This window comes from Dunckerocampus dactyliophorus, chromosome 11, assembly GCF_027744805.1.
Source record: "Dunckerocampus dactyliophorus isolate RoL2022-P2 chromosome 11, RoL_Ddac_1.1, whole genome shotgun sequence".
NCBI lineage: Eukaryota > Metazoa > Chordata > Actinopteri > Syngnathiformes > Syngnathidae > Dunckerocampus > Dunckerocampus dactyliophorus.
This window is the reverse complement of record NC_072829.1, coordinates 1,569,560-1,591,181: the sequence shown is the minus strand read 5'-3', so window position 1 is coordinate 1,591,181 and position 21,622 is coordinate 1,569,560. Positions and strand designations below refer to the sequence as shown.

General features: G+C 42.3%; 2 protein-coding genes across 13 annotated transcripts in view; both read left to right on the top strand.

The window, feature by feature from the left end:
- The first annotated feature begins 1,028 nt into the window (after positions 1–1,028).
- Positions 1,029–14,962, top strand: nxf1a (nuclear RNA export factor 1a). 5 transcript variants are annotated; one of them, XM_054791167.1, is made up of 23 exons: positions 1,031–1,203; positions 1,358–1,448; positions 2,188–2,238; positions 2,622–2,829; positions 3,941–4,097; positions 4,192–4,275; positions 5,445–5,549; positions 5,670–5,750; positions 6,981–7,050; positions 7,208–7,296; positions 8,649–8,756; positions 8,845–8,954; positions 10,808–10,844; positions 10,990–11,058; positions 12,235–12,290; positions 12,418–12,525; positions 12,615–12,673; positions 12,777–12,892; positions 12,989–13,031; positions 13,109–13,187; positions 13,293–13,475; positions 14,519–14,579; positions 14,667–14,962. In XM_054791167.1, exons 1-23 carry the CDS (start codon positions 1,183–1,185, stop codon positions 14,700–14,702), a joined length of 2,022 nt encoding a protein of 673 aa, XP_054647142.1. In that variant the 5' UTR covers positions 1,031–1,182; the 3' UTR covers positions 14,703–14,962. The 5 variants fall into 5 exon arrangements, with proteins under 5 accessions (XP_054647144.1, XP_054647142.1, XP_054647143.1 ...); XM_054791168.1 differs by having other exon boundaries at positions 1,176–1,203; positions 1,371–1,448; XM_054791169.1 differs by lacking the exon at positions 10,990–11,058 and having other exon boundaries at positions 1,029–1,203.
- Positions 14,963–15,609: 647 nt separating this feature from the next.
- Positions 15,610–21,622, top strand: part of si:dkeyp-115e12.6 (centromere protein F) — a 44,620-nt gene continuing 38,607 nt past the window's right edge. For all 8 annotated transcript variants that reach the window (XM_054791201.1, XM_054791206.1, XM_054791202.1 and 5 more), the window contains exons 1-6: positions 15,610–15,775; positions 17,347–17,524; positions 19,535–19,731; positions 19,843–19,946; positions 20,174–20,238; positions 21,073–21,334. In XM_054791201.1, coding sequence (XP_054647176.1) covers positions 17,363–17,524; positions 19,535–19,731; positions 19,843–19,946; positions 20,174–20,238; positions 21,073–21,334 — 790 coding nt within the window. In that variant the 5' untranslated portion in view covers positions 15,610–15,775; positions 17,347–17,362. The remainder of the gene's footprint in view (positions 15,776–17,346; positions 17,525–19,534; positions 19,732–19,842; positions 19,947–20,173; positions 20,239–21,072; positions 21,335–21,622) is intronic.

Genomic DNA, 21,622 nt, shown 5'->3' with positions numbered 1-21,622 from the left:
TTTCACCGCATTTTCTCTTCCATATTTGTCATTTCTGCTTTGTTTTTGCTGTCATTTCAACACTGGTGCATGTCTTTGGTCATTTGAATTGTTCATTTTTTTGTTCACGTTACGTAAAACGACACGATGTGGCTTACCAATATCGAAACTACGAGTGAGAAGATTAAAAGTAGGAGTGTACGATAATTATGACATCATACCGATAAATCCAATAGCATTAAAAATAGCTCTGATAACCACTAACTTAAAAACAAAACGCTCCGATGAGGCGAGATTAGCCGTACTGCACAGGTGAGCAAATCAAATGCTCCTTTTTCTCCTGCCTGTGACGTTAACGGCCTGTCGTAACTTACCCAGAGACATTTTGCATGCTCGTTGTGGCTCCATCGAGCACACAAAAAACCTAACCAGCCATCTGAAACGCCACATCACGCTTGCGCTGTTTGAAAAGTGCAAAAAGTTTGCCAGTTTGCCAGAGACGTCCGTGGCGTCACACGGGCTGCTCGGAGCGTGTGCCCGTATACATTGCACCTTGCTGGGCCACGCCAGGTGGCTGCTCCTGCCCTTTACTCTGGTTCTCCTGACTTCCGTAGAGGCACGCCGGCTGCTCAGAGCGTGTGTCCGAATATAGTGCACTTTGCTGGGCCACAGCAGATGGCTCCCTCCGCTCTACACTCTGGTTCTCCTGATAGTAGTGATGTGGTAGTAGTGTCATCATATTTGATTAGGACAAATCAACAGGTACACTTGGTCAAATTCTAATTTGTTCCACTCCTTCTTCCTTCCAGGTGTGCATGAACTACACTTAAATCTAAATGTAAAAACAGTAAAGATAAAAAAAAGTTATAAATATCGTATCAGAAGCAGAAAGTTATTGGTATCGGTTTCATGTTTGCAATGTAATGTAAAAAAAAGACAAATAAATCTCACTGTGTCATGTGTTTTCTTCACAATAAATACGCTGGTGCATAATACCTGACTGCTGGTGTACCTAATAAATTGGCAACGGTGAGCAACGTGAACTCAACGAAGACGTCACAAGGTGGCGCCATACTGAACTACCCTGCCACAGGAAAGCGGCATCCGTGACAGACGTGAACGAGAGCTGTAAAAAGTGCTTTGTCGTCGTTTTATTGTGTCGCCGCGTCATAAGCGTCAGAAGAAATTAAAAATACTCGGTGGATGTTGTGTCAGATGTTCTCGGTGAGTACAAATATGACGTATCGATAGCATAACGAGCCAGTGGCTCAGCTAGCGTAAGCTATCTAAGCTAACTAAATGAAGCCATGCGTTGTCAGTAGCACGTCATTGTGCACGGACGCTAGCCCTATTTTGTGCTCTTATTTTGACAATGTAGGACATCCAAACAGGTGTATATGTGCCTTACGGCATGGACACTCTTTGGAAAAGTGTCCCCAACCTGCAGGTGACGAGAGCACTAAATCAGAGTAAGTTGGGCCTCCATGATTAGAATAAGTTTTGACGTATTCTCTCTTAATTTTGTAATTTATATTTCTGTCAAATGCGTGTTTTGGTACCAAAGTCGTAATTTTAATATATTTATATGTATATTGTGTTTATTTTCAATTATCAGGCGATGTAGTTCAGTACAGCGCGTGCGCAACATTGGTGCTATTTAGTTCACTGATGTAAATTGTTTTGCCACTTTTATTAATCGCATTTTGTTTGTACCATGAGCAAGTTGTGCAAGATTTGAAATTTAAATACGATTTTAAACTATATATGTGTGTAAATACCCGATGCATTGTTATGTGTTTTGAACAAACAACTGTCGACAAGACATTACGACTACAATACTGACTAGGAATTCGCCATTGCGGGACCCGGAAATGCAATGTCTTCACTTCCGCCATCTTCAACTCGCACTGACGGAGAAGCTAGCTAAGCTACGTTAAGCTAAGCTAAGCTAAGCGGCTAGCAAGGCAACGGCCCTATATGCCATTGTTTTCTTACATGACGCAGGATTTTGAGTGTATTTCAATTTCATATCCAGCATAGCCACCTAATCATACCGTGTAACCGTGTGCCCTTCGACGGTTTTGTCTTGTTTTAATCTGACTCTCGCAGAAATATGGCGGAAGGTAGTCATTACTTTGGTAAGTAGCTTTGTTCCTTGCAGCGTTAACCTTACACAATTTTCCCCTCTCTGGTACCTTGTTTGTTCAGGCTCTATGCTGACAAGAGAGGTTAGATGCACTGGTTTCATGACTTCAGGAGGTAACAATGTTTTTTTCGACTCGATGTTCCACAAGTTATTTGAACGCTGACGTGACACCGTGGTTTTATAATCACGCGTCTCACCAGCGTGCATTTCATACAAATTCAAATGTCATACAAATTTGGATTTCTACATATTGGATTACATAGCCACTCTCTGAAGCTAGTAACCAATTGAGCTTTTTCAGACGTGTAGCTTCACCTAAATTGCATGAAATAAACCTATGTGATGGCGAAATGAAATTACTAATCTCATGGTATTCCACTACTTCCTATACAGTGGTGTTTTGTATAAATATAATTAATACAACATATTGTTGGGAATACACAGGGGAGAGTGATATTTGAGGCTATAAGTTAACTTTATTGATGTTACCTTTCAGAACACGATGATCGAACTGCGCCAACATTTCGCAACCGTAAAGGCAAAGGCTCCAATAAGGGCCGGTATGACCGCGCCCGCAGGGACCGCCAGCGTGGGGGCCACGGTGGAGGCTTCGGTGGTCCTGGACCACGGTCTAGACTCGAAGATCCGGATGGAGACGTAACGATGAACGACGGCTCTCAGGACAACAGCAGCCAGAACAGATTGTGAGTGGGGCTTAACGTTGGGCTTGAATGTTTGCCAGCACGCCCGTCGTTACATTGTTGCAAAATCTCAAACTGAAGTGTGCGCGTAGTCTTTTGTAAAGCAAAAATGCAACCAAGAGGCCATCATGGAGCAAATCCTTACAGTCACACTTCGCTATAACCCGGTTTGAACATCGCGCCCTCACTCATTTCATGTCTGCAGGGCTTATTTCATGTCTACAGAGCTTTAATATGGATCAAACGCGTAATTAGAAGACTGTAGACAGGTGGTCTCTGCCATAACTACCAGGGATGTCCCGGTCCACATTTTTTGGCTTCCGATCTGATCCGATTTTTTTTTTTTTTTTTTTTGTCTTGCCGATCCGATCCGGTACAAATCTTTAAAAAAAAAAAAATATATATATATATATTTTTTTTTAATAAGAAGCTTTTGATACAAACATGAATTTGTGTAATTGAATATGGTTGTAAATAGCTCTTCAAAGCATTAAAAATAATGCAACCAAAGTATTGCTGAATTTACTTTTTTATTACACAGCACCACCAACAATATTGTTTGGCTTTTGTAACAAACCTCTGTGAGTCAGGTCCCTAATCCAATAAAAGTCCATCTAATTAAAGATCAATTAGACAGTTATTTTGAACAAACTCTCAACCCAATAGTAATTTATTGACGGTCCTTTGTACAAACAACCAGCGGTTAGAGCGGCACATCACCTACGAGCTCCCCACAGCATGACACAGCACTCCGGACACGGTGAGGGGGAAGTACCGCTGTAGCTACACAGCCGAATATCCAACGTTCAACCTGAAACTGACTTCAGCACGGGACACCGTGGTAGATTGGATCCGGACATCCCTAATAACTACGAAAACATTTCATTTCCTGATTTTGAATCTTACTTCACATAAATTCACTTATCCCGGTAGAGTCTGGAACCAATTAACCGTGATAAACGAGGGACAACTTTTTTTTTTTTTTTTTAGGTTTACATGATGTGTCTCTTGGCTGTCCGTTTACTTCACATTAGGGTTTTCTAGGTTGTCATTTAAAGTACCAACTGTGACTAAACGTTATACTAATGCTTTTCTTTTCTAATTTTCTTGTCAGCAACCCATATGGAAGGGCTTTTCGAAAAGGAGATGGGCGCTTTGACAGAGACAGGCGTCAGGGCAAAGGTGGAGGTGGTAGAGGAGGCTTTAGAGGAAACAGGGGTGGAGGAGGCGGTGGTGGGAGTGCAAACCGTTCCGGCTGGTACAAAGTAACCGTGCGTATTGCTTGACTTAGTGTGGAACGATCTCAACCTTTTTTTTTTCCTCCCCAGTCTGTCTTCATGTATGTGCTACTTATCTGTTTAATAGATCCCTCATGGGAAAAATTACGACAAGAAATGGTTATTGACGGCTCTTCAGAACATCTGCGCAGTACGCTACACACCCGTTCAGGTGAGGAACAGAAACTTTATATTAAATACACTTTGTGAAATTAATTACAGTCGTCCCTCTACGTTGTGGTTTGAACATCACTCCCTCACTTTTATCTCGTTTTTTTTTTTTTTTTTTTTTTTATCGACCGCTATTTTGTGGACTATAATTACTATAAAAAAATTAATTGAAAAACCACTGTTCCTTGTTTTTGTCATTTGTGGATAATGACTCTCACTGTTGTTGGCTGGAGTCCCAAAGCTGTAAAAAGGGCTTTATAACAGGGGTTGGGAACCTTTTTGGCTAAGAGAGCCATAAAAGCTACATATTTTAAAATGTATTTCCTTGAGAGCCAAAGAGCTAAAGTCTCTAAAGTTATCATTGTTACACTGAAGCTGTCCAATAATAAATAAAATACTTCTTACCATTAATGCGACTTCTGGTGCTGCGTGGTTTTGCACTGTACTCCGTGTCTTTTTTCTTTTCGCCATCTTCTTTGCTAATTCTGTAGAGCCGACTACAGAATTAGCGAGCTAACTATTTGATTAAAGGAAGGCAAGTTCACTTCTTGACATCTCAGTGATGCGAGTAGGCTACCGCATTATTCAGTGATAATCAAATTTTGGTGTCCGACCCAGAAAATATCAGGACAGTTGGCACTGGCCACCCGCACTGTGGTAGAAAATGGATGGATGGACTAAAATGCATAACAAAGTTTTATACTTTGAGCGTCATTTTTAACACTGGGATTTCTGGGATTGTAATGGACTTTAAAGGTCAGATAACAAAAAAGTAAAATCAATTTTTATGGTGTTAAGACACGTTTGAGAGCCAGATGCAATCATCAAAAGAGCCACAACTGGCTCCTGAGACATAGGTTCCCTACCCCTTTACCCCTTCTTTATAATCTTTTCCACGCTGATGGAGCTCAATTCATCTCAGTTATGTTTTAACGGGGCGGGGGCAAATCACTTTTTCCACACAGGGCCATGTAGGTTTGATTTTTTTTTTTCCTCACTTAATAAAAAAGGTTTTTGTTTCCAAACTGCATTTTGTGTTCAGTTTTGTTGTCATTGACTAATATTTAAATTTGTTTGAGTTGGCACATTTAAGTGTGACAAACAAGGAAAATAAGACATCAGGAAGGGGGCAAACACTTTTTCACACCCGCTGTATGTTTTGCTCTCCAGTACCACGTGGACCATAGCCGAGCCCATTTCTATTTAGACGATTCCACTGCAGCCAGTGCTCTGCATAAATGCTCCCACAAGATCACAGACACAAACGGGTATAAGGTACGTTGGTAGACCCATGCAACTGTAACTGCTGCAGAAAAGTAGAATGATTACCTCAGTTTTTTTCTTCTTGAACATGTAAACATGGTCTCCATTCACTGATGTGTTCATTTCCTAAAGGTGGAAGTGCATGTCAATCCCAGCAACCCACCTAATTTCCTTCTGTCTGACCTGAAGCCTCAAGATATGGAACATTTGAAGGTGTGTTGAGTCATTTCTAATCCTGTGTAATCTTTAAAATGAGATTATAAATCATGATTAGCATGTGAATCTTAGAGGTGTTGTCTGCATTGGTTAGATACTCCCTGGGACGGCCTCGCTATTTTGAATGTGCTTCTAGCATTATAACCACGCCCTCTTCCTACCCAGCCACTGACAAGCCACGCCCCACGTAACATGCACACACATTAGTGTTTGCTGTCAGCTAATAATAGCCATTTGGAAAAGTTTAGCTACTAACATTGGGTACCATGAGATATAGTTTGAATGTAAAGCCTATCATAACCACACAATAACTCCATCTTGAGGCTGCTGTTGTGAATGTGCACGTGCTACGTACGTGCATGGCTGGGTTTAAAGTGACGTCTCATCCCTGCCTCAAAAAGATGGTTGCAAACAATCGTAGTCATGATAAGAAGTCATGTAAAATGAGCAAAAATACTGCATAGAAGCACCGTTCTCGCATGTGGAAATCGTTCAGATATATATTTTGGGAAATACTATTACAAAGGCTACATTCACACTGCAGCTCATTGGTGATCTGTATCTGATTTTTTTCGCCATGCAGTGTGGACATAGCCTATAATAGTCCATCCCAACGGGAAAAAAGTTAAGGAAACAACCAAAGAAAATGCAGAGAAGCCACCTTTTCCTCTTGTGGAGTGGAGCCCAGTAAACACGCTCCAGTTTATAGTTAGCAACAGGAAGCACAGTTTATACTAAACTCAATCAAAAGCATTGTTACATCTGGATAATGTGAAATGGAGCCACCTGGAAGATGTCCTGCGATGTGCCATGGGCTGCTTGGAAGTGAGGCTTGTTAGCTAGCTAGCTAGCAAGCTAACAAGCTTGATACTAGCAGCCTGGAAATGAAGTGTAAAATCCAGGTGAGAATTGGTTATACAGCTCAGACAGCACAGCGAAGAATGTATTCATGCACACCGATTGGGCGCAAGAACGCAAACTGACATGTTACAAGCATTATTTTCATAGTGTCTGATGCCGAGATGAGCTTTCACTGCTTTTCCATCGTCTTGTTTTCAACTATTTTACATTCTCATGCACACTCGCGCAATCAGAGCAAATAATTTCAACAACGTGCCAAAATATTGCAAATGTTGGAAGTCAAGAGGAGGACAGCACCTTTTTAATACTGATGTTTTGTTTTGGTGTCGTGATTTTATTATCTTCCTTTACTGTCCGTGTTCACAGCAATGTATGGCCAAACGTTTTGATGGCTCACAACAAGCTCTGGACTTGAACAACATCCGCACAGACCCTGGTAAGTACACGTTCTCACCGCCACTGTACAGTGCAATGTAATCAACACAAATTCAGTGGGCTGCTGTCATTCATTGTCACAACAGGGCAGCAGTTTTAAATAAATGTTTGACACACATAATCATTGCTTTGTTCACTTTCTTTTTTGGCGGGGATAGACCTGGTGTCCCAAAATGTTGATGTCATCCTCAACAGAAGGACAAATATGAAAGCTGTCCTTAAGATTATTGAAGAGAACATTCCAGAGGTAAATGACGAACCAGACGCTACTCACAAAAAAGTTAGGGATATTCGGCAATTGGGTGAAATTTCAGTATAAAACTGCAGCTTCACTCTATCGCAGTTTTTCAGAAATATATTAATATACTGTTTTTTGTGGTTGAATATGGCCTATTTGTCAAAAATATGGCAAACTTTTGGCCTAAACTAAGTATTTTTAAGCATAAAAATGGCTAAATGAATTAAAATACAAATCCAGTCGTCTTTGCTCCCTTGCGGTTCAAATGTCACTCCCTCACTCTAACCACGGCTTTTCAAAACAATAATAAATGATGGATGTTTGGAGGTGGACTACGTTCTATTAGTCAAAAAAATGCATATTTAAGCAAATGTTACGTTTTGTTGGCCTAAATGAAGCATTTTAAAGCATGAAATGTTGTAATAAACTAAAAATACAAATAGTCTAAGGCAGGGGTGCTCACACTCTTATAGCCTGCGAGCTACTTTTAAAATGATCCATCTACTACTATACATATAGAAAGTATATGTATTTACTATATTTATTAAAATATGAGTATGTATTTATGTACGTTTATACATGTATATCCGAGTGCACGCACTTTCTCAGCATGCAAGGACAGGTCAAAATGATCTACCTCTTTCTATAAAACATATACAAAATGTAAGCAGTAAACTCTGAAATTCATTTGTAAATATTCATGATTAGTATTTCACTTTTCACATTGTCAAAGTTTCCAGGTCATCCAAGTAGTTGCTATCATAATTCACTTCAATATGGAAATAAAGATCATTCCACATAAGTCCTAAATAGTTGTGTGCTTGTGAGTGAGTACTGGTAATATGTCAGTCACATTAGCTACGTAACGTTCATTAGGGCACACAGTTCATGTAGTACATCCAGTTCGCATTTGCTATCAAACATTAGCCATATACAAGAATTTAAAATGATGATGCAAAAGACAATGCAGTTGAAAAGGTTTCACCAATGGGCACATTTTTGCCCATTAAATGGGTCCATTTTTCTCATGCATTTGCTGAATGTTGTTCTCTGCTTGAGTAGTATCACTTGATCAAGCTTTTTTCTAACATTCCACACAACAAAATAAGTAATACAAGTATGTACGACTCATGCTGATATTGGCTTGATATCGGTATTGGCCAATATTCAAGGCTGCAATATCAGTAAGTGAAAAAGTTGTATCGGGACACCCTACCTGAAAAGGTTATAGTGCATTTTAGGCTTATTCTGAAATTTCACCCGAAAGCTGAATATGCCTAACGTTTTGTGAGTAGAGTATAAGAATGTGCACGCTTGTGAACTGGTTACTACTTGTCAGTGACATTGTCTCCTCTTGCTAGCTGGCCAGCTTGAACCTGAGCAACAACCGCATCCATAAACTGGATGAACTTAGTGAATTGGTTACCAAAGTGCCCAATCTGAAGAGCCTCAACCTTTCCCACAATGAGGTGAGAGTGAAGCTCGGTAACCTTTTTGGTGGTATTTTGGAGCAACAAGCGCTTGAGTTTTAACATCCTCTTGTCCCACTGATTGTAGCTGAAGTCAGACCGGGAGCTGGACAAAGTGAAAAGCCTGAAGCTGGTGGAGCTGTGGCTGAACAGAAACCCCTTGTGCGACCTCTTCAAAGACCAGGCCTCATACATCAGGTTAGTGCACATTTCCGGGGGGTGAGAGATTTTATGACGGGAACTTTTTTTTTCAACCTTCACATATGAGGCTGTTTGGTAACCCAGCAGTGAAGGTTGATTTGAATGATTTGGATTATGCAGAGCCAGCTGATTGTTAATTCCATGTTTTGTGTGTAAGGACCTGAACATCTTTGCAGGGGCTCAGTTAATTCCAGGAGTCCTATTTAACAGAGTCTTTTATCTTTTTATATACAGAGTGTTTCCTGCAACCCGGCAGCTAACATTTCTTTCCCCGGTTGAAAACATTTGTTGCCGTTGCTTAAACTTCCTCCACGCTTTTTCAGCCTCTTTCAGCTCAATTTAGGCAGCCATCTTTCTTGGCCGGCAGTGTATCTTACGCTGAGACATGTGTTTTCTAAGCTCTGCTCTGAGGTTCTCAGTGACGCTGTACCCAGAATTCCCCCCCGCTGAAATCCTCTGCAGGCACCCCATAAACAGCAGAGCAACGCCAACATGCTATTAACTTATTTGTTGCTCCTAGAAAAGACAGAAGGTTATATTACGTAACAGTATGACCTGCTTTTGAGGGAAAACAAGTATGGAAAAAGGGCTTGGCCAGCGCAACGCGACTGTGTTTTTGGTTCTGTATACAAGAGATGGTCCTGACTTAAGTATGGATGAAGTAACAAAAATACACAGCCAGTGTCTTCCCCTCGACTCCAAACACCCTTGCCCACTGGGCTTCCTGTGTCAGGCGAGTATGGAAGGCTGGATAGCCAATGACGGGTAAGATCCCACCTCCAAAACTTGGGACGACCTAAGGCAGGCACAGTCACGATTACTCGGCCGCAGTCCCCGTGAAGGTAGCCCCACGGCTCGAGTCGAAATGGGAGATGGTGGGACTTGACACTGACAGGAGAAGCCGTTGGGTGGAGGGGGACGTGCTTCATCAGCGAGCAGCAATGCGCCAAAGAAAGAAGATATTAGCCTCTCTTCCAGCTCGCTCTCGTCATCTAAACAAAGACGGATGGACGAATAAGCTGGAAAGAGCCACAGAGGGAAACATTTCTGAACTGGACGTGGAAGTTCAGTTTTACCTGAAATAGGTCACATGACAAACCAAACACTTCCTCTTCCATGCACCTGATGGCTCTGACAGAACAGAGCCGATTCTCAGAAGGCATTGTAGCAGTTGGACAAAGATGAAACATGCTGCTTTGCAGCAGGGGGCCAGGCCATTGGACGAGCAGTGGGAGCTGGGTCCAGCTTGCACTGAAACCATCCTTCCGTCTTCTCAGGTGCTTTTGCGGATAATCCTGGACAATCTTACACTCATGCTGAGTTGTGCTCCGTTTCTTCTTGTAGCCCTCTTCGTCTACTCGCAGGTCTTTGTCAAGTCAGCGTCTTTTTTAAATTTATTTAATCTTTTCAATGTCTTGTCATTACCCTGAGTCACAAGCTTTATTTTACAAATACAGAAGACCCGCTGCAGCCTTGTAGTGGACTGGTTCTCTGTGTGTTTTGTGTGTGTGTGTGTGTGTGTGTGTGTGCTTCTAGAAAAGTGTGGTTGTGTCGCTTCCCCATGTCCATATTGGGGGAGAGGGTGAGTATACTGCGGGTAAGTGCACTTTGGGTTGGGAGAAAGTCATAAATCTTAAGTGCACTAATCTTTACAAGTTCAATTATTGATTGGCTTGCATTTAGAATATTTGATGCCAATTGCATTTCCAGCTTTAAACTTGAGTAGCTGAAGGCACATAACGATAGGGAAGGTGTCAACGGGGGTGATTGATTATCTACAGGATTCTTGACATGTCGCTGACTCTGTGATGATGGTCTAACACCTTTTGGATGTTTTGTTTTCATGCCAGCGCTGTGAGAGAGAGGTTTCCCCGGCTGCTTAAACTCGTGAGTATATTTGTCTATCTTTTTATATTAGGGTTTTCTCCTTGTTGCTAGGTTTGCTTCAATGATTACTATACTGTAGTTATACCTGTTGTAGCACCTGAGTTTTTCGAATTTAGAGACCTTGTTTATTATTTTTTTGTAATAGGATGGCAATGACCTGCCTCCACCCATTGGATTTGATGTGGAAGCCCCCACCACTATGCCCCCTTGCAAGGTTATTGGTTTGTCTTTCTATGATGCATGTGTATGTGTCTGACATTCAGTATAAATTCCCTGGCTTGGTGATTTATACATACAGTCGTCCCTCACTACATCACGGTTGTGCCCTCACTATTGTGGTTTTTCAAAAATTAACTAATTGATGGCCTAAATTGGGCATTTTCATGCATAAAAATGTCTGAAAGAAAAATGACTGAAAGTACAAATATAAGGCATATAATATACGTAATATCTTGTTTAATATGTCGCGTGTGCACCTTAAGTAGCAGGGCAAAATTTGGCACGCATAATTTCCGTGAGCTAGTCGTGAATGCAACCTGAAATTTTATTTATTTTATTGCCTCCTCCTTGCTCTTTGCATATTCTCTATCTGCAGCAGACAGTACAGACTTGCCTTTATTTACTGCATGAGCTTCTCTGGAGTTCAACACTTGTTGGTCCTTTGCAAATAAAAAGATAGGGGTGATGCCTGCTGTTGCGTGGACCCAGCGGGACCAAATAATGTCAGGACTGCTTCACAGGTGCGGGACGTGGTGGTGACCATGCATACCCATGCGGGTGCAATGCGCGTCACACATACCATTGTTGTGCACGAGATGTAAGCGGTACTTGACAAAGAGTAAAGTCGTGCAGGAGCGTCATTTTGTTTCAGTGCCAAATGCAAAATTAATGCGTAAACGGAACACAAATAGTTTGCAAACTAGTCTTCATGCTTGCGTATGTGTTCTCTACCTGTTAATAAAGCCGTTGATGTGCATTATGAATCTCCTTAGCCACCAACAGTGGTCACACTGGTCACTGGGTGTTAGTAACAATACATTGATGAGACAATAGCCACTGCAGGAAGGACGCAGTCAGTGCTAACCTGTGAGCCTGCTATGTCTTATTTATGTTGAAGATGTTTTCTATTATTATGTCTTACTATATTCGGTATAAGGAGTGTAAAAGTGATTATAGGGGTTTTATTTCATGTCTATTAATAATGCTGCAAACAGTATTTAGAAGGTCGTAAGGTTTTCTATGCTTTAACTGCACAAATACTCCATTTATTAATAAGGAGCCCTACCTCACGGAAATTCACTTACCACTGTAGGGTCTGTAACCAATTAACTGTGATAAACAAATAACTATGTTGACGGTCTCATGATGTTTAATTTGTTTGCCAATCCAGGGAAGTTATTTTGGCTCAGATGAAATCAAGGGCCTCATCCTTCGATTCTTGCAACAGTGAGTTCACTTTCACTTTGTTCTTTCTATATCATGATGTGATCAGTGCGTCCGAGAGAAGAGGGAGAAACACAAAAGCCACAAACGTGTGTGTGTGTGTGTGTGTGTGTGTGTGTGTATGTTTCAGGTACTACAGTATATATGACTCTGGGGATAGACAGCCTCTTCTGGATGCTTACCATGATGAAGCATCATTGTCCCTCACGACACCTTTCTCCAGTCAGAACCCCTCCAGGTAAGAACAATTGATGTACTGGACTGATCATATGTAAGCCACCTTACTGTCTCAATCTGCCGTACTCAAAGGTGTCTTGGCCCCTTTAGGTCCAGTCTGGGAGAGTACCACAAAGACACTCGAAACCTGAAGCGGATCAAAGACTCTAGTGAGTTATCTTCTTTGATTTGACGTGGATCGGTCATACCTCTGCAGTTTATTGTCATGAAATACCTTGAATGCTCTCAATCGCTGTAACTTGTTTCTCTTAGTGATCCGCTTCAGGCTACTCAAGCACACACGTTTGAATGTGGTGGCTTTCCTGAATGAGCTGCCAAAAACTCAGCATGACATCGCTTCTTTCACCATTGACGTGAACACCTACACAGTGAGTTCTTCATTATTAATATCTGGATTTGGGGGGGGGGGGGGGTATTGTGCATTTCTGATGTTGATAATGACTGCTGCATCTTTTTAACTGCAGAACACACTACTGTCATTCACTGTAAGCGGAGTCTTCAAAGAGGGTGAGTTGTGATTTTTGTATTGTCAAACATTTCCTACGTGTTGTTGACAGTGTTGCTTACTTTTTTTTTGTTGTTAGTTGCTGTGAATGGGAAATCCAGAGACTCCACCATGGCCTTCTCTCGAGTTTTCATCACAGTCCCTGCGGGGAATTCTGGGTCAGTGTAATGAGCTCACAGATGCATTCATCACCCTGCTCTTTATTTTCCTCTCTTTTTCTTTGGTAATATGTTGAATTTTTGTTAAACAAAAATATTCCACAGTTTGTGCATCGTCAACGACCAGCTGTTCATCAGAGTGGCCACGACAGAAGAGATCCGCAAAGCCTTTGTGGCGCCCGCTCCGACTCCATCTTCCAGCCCGGTCCCCACTCTGACTGCACCACAACAGGAGATGCTCGCCGCCTTCTCGCAGAAGTCGGGCATGAACCTGGAATGGTCCCAAAAGTGAGTCGTCTTTTTTGGTTCGCCACCAATGTTCCCTCTAAGCTGAGTGTAGGTGCAATCCCGGACGTTCAAGTGTGCTAGTTGTACCAAAGGCTCCGTGATGAGGGGGAAAACAACATAGAGCACACAAAAACATTATCAGCTATCTGAAACAAAACATCGCCACGACACGTTTGAAATGTGCAAAAGGTGTGCCAGGGACTTCCATGGTGTCACACTGACTGCCCGGAGTGTGTGCCCGAATACGGTGCACCTTGCTGGGCCGCAGCAGGTGGCTCCTCCCCCTCTATACTCTGGTTCTCCTGGTAGTAATGCCATGATATTTGATTAGGACTAATCAACAGGTATCCTAATTTGCTCCAGTCCTTCTTAACCTCCAGGTGTGCACAGACTACCCTTTAAATCTAAATTTCAAGAAGTTATCGGTCTTGAGAAGCAGAAAGTTGTTACTTTGGAAATGTAGTGTGAACTGAATGTGTGGCATAGGTGTGTATGTTTTACTGGCATCCTTTTATTTTGAAGGGCGAACTTTACACGGTATAGGGAGCGCTGGGGAGGGAGCGTTGCGTTTGCCCGAGTGTTGCCAAAGGGATCGGAAGGCCACTTGTGTTGTCTGATGTTGAGATTTTTGGAGGATTTTTTTTTAAAGTAGTAAAGTAAAGTAAACATACAAAAAATACAAACAAAAAAAATACAAACAAAAAAAAAATATGGCATTAATTTCAATACATTTCCAGTCATACCAGAACAGGCTGCTGCAAAACAGAAGACATACACCAGGCATTTTCTACAAGATTTGAATTGTTAATTGCATGAGACAATTCCACAGCTTGTTTTGTCTGAGGTTGAGAAGAAAGAAACCTATGTTGTGGAATACTCTGCGGCGTTTGGGTGTGATACTGGTATGGCCAGTGTGCACGTCTGATGGCACTCACAAGAGTGAGTGTGTATGCTCTGATCCATGGAAAATTAGGGGGAACATTGCTGGCCACCGTGTCTGGTTTCAGTCTAAGTTCAACCTCCTCACCGTTTCTTCATCTCAGATGTCTGCAAGACAACGAGTGGGACTTCAACAAAGCTGCACAGATCTTCACACAGTTGCAGGTAACACAAAGTCAACTTTAATCGTCTGCACGTGCGAGCGTTATTACAGGATGACACTAAATACTTTTTGTTCATTTCTTTGTCCAGACGGAAGGGAAGATCCCCGACGTGGCGTTCAAGTAAAACATTGCATCATACCTCCTGTAAAAATAAAACTTTAAATGTTTGGTTTTGTAATTCTGTGTCCTTTTTATCTTTTTGCCTCTTGTTGCATAAGTGGCAGAAATGTGGATGAGTATAAGTTACATTTGCGTGGTTTTGTTTTAGCAGCCAAATGTGAGGAACTGTTTGAAATTCAGACTTGTGTTGTACGGTTGTGTTATTTTAAATTCATTAATCTGTATAGAAATTGTTTTCATTGCAATAAAGACATCTGGCCAGTTTTTTATCTTTTGTTCTGGAATTATTGTAAAATTATACCGTTGACACATTTCCTCTGTCATAATATGATATTGAATGTTTATGTTCATTTTTGAAAACTGTGTTTTGCTCTTTTTTTTGTCATTTGATTGTACTTGATCACAGCCAGCGAGGCTTATTTTTTATAGCAGCTTCCTTTCTAGCTGGTAATCCTGGAGTAAGAACTTCAGGTAGGTTTGTGGGTCAGCGTTACAGCACTAGTCCTGCTGATCTATACCGCTTTGTACTGTTTATCGATGGCTCGTGGACAAAAAAGTTCCTGTTTTGCATTTTGAGTATGAAACGGTTGTACTTAGGATAAAACTGCATGGTTCAGGATAATGCTTACATACAGTTCTAGTCTAGACCAGTTTGGTATTTAAAGAAAACTCAAACTAATTTCGCCTGTAAGAGGATATCAGCAGAGACGGTCCAATCCTGCCAGCACCTGTTGTGACAGACATGGCAGTCACGCAATTCTAACACATTTGGCCGCTAGAGGTCATACGAGATTCAATGAACCACAAGGACCGCCCCCAGAATACTCGACTTCTACGTCATCACTAAGCCACGCCCCGCCTCGTGTCACAACCCCTCTTGCCCGCTTGTCAGCTGCACGCGACGCGCGGCATTGATGTGTGCTCTCTGTGTGGAAGACGATGACAACACAACACGGACATTATTCATCGTTTCCTAACGTAACTGGACCTGAATTAGCGTTTGTCTTGACCAGAGTGACTGGTACATGAGGCAGCCTTTCGTTTGGCGCCCTTTTGTCAACTCTTCGAAAGTGAATGGTGAGTAGCTTCACTGGTTTAGCTTGTAGCATATCAAAGCTAGCGCTTTATTGTCAGTTGGTTGACGGGTGACTGTTGGTGGCTCCAACATAAACACGGTCTTCAACGTACTCGTCAAGATGTCACTTCCTAACTAGACCTCGTGATCCGATGCTGACTTAATAAAGACAAAGCACAAGCGAATGTCCAGCTGCTCATCCATGACTCCTCCCTTCTCTAAACAGAGACGCACAAACACAATAAATGCAGGAGGCGCACAAAGCTACCATTCGTTGATTACGTGAACTTGATAATTGTGCCTCCATCAAAAAATGCTGATTTTGTTGTTACGAGACAATACCAGGGCTATTGAACTGAATTGTTCTAAATAAAGTAAAAAAGTCCAAGCAAAACTGATATTTTTATGATAGTTGGATGTTTTGAAGGACCTTTTTGAAAAAAAAAAACAACCAACGGTCAAAGGTCGTCTATAAAACAGGAGTGCACAGGACCTACTTTGAAAAAACTAGTCAAAGATCCTCCGTGTGACACAATATTCTGCTGTTTTTAAGGACCCACTGCAAAAGCACTGGTCAAAGATCCTTTATATCAGGGGTGTCAAACTCGTGCCATGGAGGGCTGAGACACTGCAGGTTTTCTTTCCAGCCAGTCACTAAAGCAGGTGATTTTAATGATCAACACCTTCAATTTGAGGGAAGGGGCTCATCAATTAAATCACCTGCTGAAGAAACTGGTTGGAGAGAAAACCTGCAGCGTCTCGGCCCTCCATAGCACGAGTTTGACACATGTGCTCTATATCATAGGTCTCCAACCACCGGGCCGCAGGAAATATGGGCCCTTATTTGATTGAATATAAAAGCACCCATCCAGCACCCCTGAATAGACCTTACCAGGAAGGCTGAGGATTGTGATCCCATCGTAGTTGGAGCACCCCCCCCCAAGACACCCCCACGGCATCCAGGGCCTTAAAGACACGTTTTGAGCTGAACTCCGCCAGTTGACTCGCCTTGCTGTACATGTTGCAATGTTCTACAGTCTCAATCTACCCAAGGTTTAGTGTTGCCTGCCTGGCATGCCTTTCTTACTGATACAGAAGTATTGACAGAATAGCCTTGAAGCTAACTTGCATTTCAAAACTATGTTGGCAATTATTCTCTTACAGGTTTGGTCAGGGTGTCGACTTTTTTTTTATTTTTAGATCAGGCATTTCTTCATTCCCGCTTTCGCTTTAGCAAATGCGTTGTCAAAATGCCAGCAAGGCTGACTTCACTGTGAACATGGAGCTGTTTTAGTCAAGAAAAGATGTTCTTGTTGAGGGTGCTGTCAAACATTGAGTCACAGCTGTGACATCCTCATGCCTTCCCTAGAGACCAATCCATAGCAACATAACATACATACAGATGGTAGGATGGTAGCTGACTCCCATGGCAGCCATGGGAACTGTCTAATACCTGATGCATGTGAGGGAGGTGCTACACCAGGCAGACTGCCCCGTATACACACACCAGCCCAAACATCTACCAAAGGCTGAGCAGAATTAACACACACCGGTCTTTTGTGGCTCCTGCCAGGCCTAAGCAGAGCGAGATGAGTTGGGCCGAGGACGACTGGACCGTGGGCTTGTCGGGTCGGGCTCTGCAAAAGGTGAAGGAGCTGCAGATCCATCAGGAGCGTCTGTCCAGAGAGAGCAAGCAGAAGCAGCTGCAGCTGGACAACATCCAGATTAGCCACGATAAACAAACTGTGAAGGTACAAGCAGACATTGGTACTTCAGTTTGTGTTTCCTCTTATCACTGCTGTCAGTGTTTATACCAGAGATGCATGATGTCTTTTTTTTTTTAACCAATGCCGATAACTTCCTGCTTTTAAAGGCTGATAAGATACCGATAACAGATAATTTTTTTTATATGTACTTTTTGAAATTTAGATTTAACTAATTTGTGCACACATTGAGGTAAGAAGGACTCGAACGCCACAGAGGTCTCTGGGAAACCGCACTTTTCAAGTGCCATGGCCAAGCATGCCCCCGGCATGGTAGCGGTGTGGCGTTTCAGGTGGCTCGTGAGGATTTTTGTTTGCTCGATGGAATTGCGGACCATTTGGTAGAACGAGCATGCAAAATGTCTCTGTGATCGTTTGTTTACAAGTGAGCTCGGGGGAAGTTCCGACAGGCAGGAGGAAAAAAGGAGCGCTTGATTTGTTCACCCTGTAATCTCGTTCCATTGGAGTGTTTTTTAAATGATCGGTTATCTGAGCTATTTTTAATGTTCGGATTTATTGGTATGATGTCATAATTCCCTCCTATCGTCCCAATAATGATCATGCACCCCTAGTTTATATACTACATACTATATACCGTGTGTGTGTGTGTGTGTGTGTGTGTGTGTGTATATATATATATATATATATATATATACAGTACATCTTGCTTACTGCTGACAAAAGGATTCCTGTTTTTGGAAACTCTGCATGAAAATGTTGCATTTTCAAGGTTTGGGAAGTGCTTTGGCTTAATAAATACATAGATACTGTAGATGCTATAACATAGGTTATGTACTGTATATGCAATCATACAAACTTGTCATTTACCATGGCTACGTGCTACAAAATCCTAAAGGAAAAACGCACTCTTTTTTTCCTCCTTTTTTGTTTTTACCCATCATCCACAATCCTTATGTGAGACATGAACACACACAGATATTAAAACAGCTAAAAAGAGGCAGGTAATTAATGCACGTAATGGGACGCACCTATTCCACCTAGGAAGCCTGCAATCAAAACACCTCCAACAAGGCTGTATGGTTTTATGTTCATGCTGTGTAGTAACAGGTACATTCATGATAACATGTAATACTCAAAGTATTTTGGTCATTTTAAGCATTAGTGGAACCTCCTTCCTGGGTACATTAATTTTACTTAGCAACATAGAAAGGAACGCTACACCTAGCATCAAAAACACAACAGCAGTGGCTGCAGCTCCAATATGTAGCGTTACCTTTGGCTAGTGGCCTGAGGCGTCGTGAGCGAGTGTGTGGTGAAGCTAGTCGATAGCGGGTTAGTAGCTAGCCGGTGTGGTGTGGTGATGTGTCACTACGGCACGAATGTAGTTCTTGGGCGTAATAATATTAATAACAATAATAATAACAATGTCGCTGTAGCTTGGTTAAAATGCAGGTCACATTATGGAAATGGAACGTTGTTGGCGCTTTTTGGAGGAAGGCTTTCAGAAGGCTTTCTAAGCGGAATACAGTGTGTCCCATTACATAGCTACCTCTTTTTAACACTTTTTTTATAGCTTTAGAACCCACAGAAAAGTGAGAGACGTGCGTGTTCATGTCTCGCGTAGGGATTGTTAATGATGGCCAAAATGGGAAAAAAAAGTGCACTTTTCTTTTAAAAATGCATCTTAAATTGTGTTAATTTGACTGCAAAAAGGTGTATGAACCCTGTTATTAGCAAATATTGACTCGTTAGAATTTAAGTAGACTACTATGACTATTTCATAAGAAAAGCTCAAATTAACCGAGTTAGGCACGGCAGCTTGAGAAAAATATTTATACTGCATCTTGAAACCTGTCCTGCTAACTTCAGGCAAAATGGATAGGTTCTTCTTTCACAGGGGCCGATATTAGAAGGATTTACATGGGATTTTGGGCGAGTAGGACAGGCCCATGCTGTTGTCTGAAGGGAGGCTTACTGTCCCTCACCCATAGTCTTTGTTTAACTGCTCCTTTCACAATAACCTTGCATTCCTTCTAGTATGAGGAGGTGCGTGGGGAGCTCCAGGCGGTGCAAAGGGAGCTTCAAAGTGTTCGGGAGGAGGCCAAGTTGGCCGTGACCACTGGTCAGCGCCTGAGCCAGGAGCTTCAGACCAAGCAGGCCCAAGTGTGCTCTTTGGAAGGCCAGTTAGATGCTGCCCGGACCCTCAGCAACAAACTCACACAGGAAGTTAAAAGGTCAACACAACAGTAACGCAAAACATCTACCCTTGCGGCCTTTTATCCCCAAGCAATCTGGTTAATGAGCTCACAATGTAATATGTACATCTGGTTGGTCTGTTGTTGCAGACTGGAAGCAGAACTTGAGAAGTTGTACAACAGCAGCAGGTCGACGGACACCACACCCTTCTCGACACCCTGCTGGAGCACTGGCTCACCCTGGGAGCACCATGGTACACTCCTGAAACTGACTTACCTGTATTATCCCCTCCCGTAATGCAATCTTAGAGTCAAGTTGGAAAATGAGCAGAGGTTATGTGTTTATTCCCACAGCGACCATTCGTTCCCACCCCCTCCCCCACAGCAATGAGACATTTCCAGTCTTCACTTCAGTGCTGTCGTTGCTCATCTGCTTGGGTGACTTGATAAAGAGTCCAAATGTTGTGTTTTTGTCCTTTAGGGAGCCGAAAGGGTGACAGGATGAGCCAGAGAGAGGAAGCTGAGAGCCGGTCCGTCCACATCCGAGTGAGTACACACACGATGGAATGATGCATGCATGCTATTCTGTTGAATTGCAACAAATTATACTTATGGGTGAACAGTACAGTCATTCCTCATTTATCGCGGTTAATTGGTTCCAGACCCGACCACACAAAGTGAATTAATGCAAAGTAGGATTCAATATTAATAAAGGGAGTATCTTTGTAGTTAGTGCATAGAAAACCTGTTTAGGACTTTCAAAATAGGGGTTTTAACATTACTGTATTAGAGCCCTCTAGACATGAAATAACACCCCGATAGTCACATTTGCACTCCTATTATTCTTTTTCACTCCTATTATTTCTTGTTTACATCACATCATAGCAAGTTACCAAGCTTACTGGTTAGCCTCTCTAATTTACTTATTCTGAACTTTATAAAGTGTATTAAACGGAGTGGGGAAGAGGGACAAAGAAGCCAAAAATGTACCACTTCCACACGGAATGAGAGGAGAACATGTTTTTCCACTCTATCTCGGCCATGGCATGTTCGTCTCGGCCATGGCGTGTCGGCTGGGCTCTGTTTTGCTCAGTCTCCAGTCTCCATGCAGTGTGAAAGGTAATGTAATTTAACGTCATGTCTCATAACATTACTGATGCCTAGTGACCACATTACTACATAGAACTTGTCTTTTAATAATTTTTTGACTAATAAAAGGCCATAGTCAACCACAAAACATTGATTATTTATTAATTATTTTTTGAAAAAACGCAAGACAGCAAGGGAGCAATATATCGTGATATCGGGGGGACCACTGTATATATTCTTAAAAAATAAATAAATAAAAAGCCATGACTTTGTTTTTCTTTCTCCCTTCAGCAGCGGCTCCAGTTCTCAGAAGCTCCTTCTACACTGTTGCCCCAACAACTCAAGACCACGCCCCGCAGCCACCCATCTGACCAATCAGACTCTTTTGCCTCTCCCTTGGCTGCGTTTCCGTGGGAGCGGGACGACCCGAGGCCCGTAGCCAAGAGACCATCTCCATCTTCTCCCCAGACGCCATGTGCTGACATCATCCGCCACGGCCAATCACAGCAGAAGGCTTTAGAGGACGAGCAAGAGCTCAGGGCACAAACAGAAAGTGAGTCAAATGGTTTCCCCAACTGTACTCCCATGTTTTTGTTGTGTTCATCTAATGTCATGAAGCATAAACACCATCTGCACTTCAGCTATGACAACACTTCCATTCAAGCTTGTGTAAGAGTCAGACTTTTCCATCGACTCCTGCGTGCTAACTTCCCAACCTGGAGCGCCTCTCGCGCACAAGGGCTGGTGGAGTGTTGACGTAATAGGGTGTGCGTTTGTTTTTGTGACATTCCCAGCAAGATACTGGTAAGGTAAATACGAGGTTCTTCTCAAGTCATGCTAG

Excerpts from the sequence above, each read along its gene's own strand:
- nxf1a (XM_054791167.1), top strand. The coding sequence starts at position 1,183 with ATGTTGTGTCAGATGTTCTCG. Across the intron at positions 11,059-12,234 it reads CCACTATGCCCCCTTGCAAG|GGAAGTTATTTTGGCTCAGA; the intron begins GTTATTGGTTTG and ends TTGCCAATCCAG. Across the intron at positions 12,291-12,417 it reads ATCCTTCGATTCTTGCAACA|GTACTACAGTATATATGACT; the intron begins GTGAGTTCACTT and ends TGTATGTTTCAG.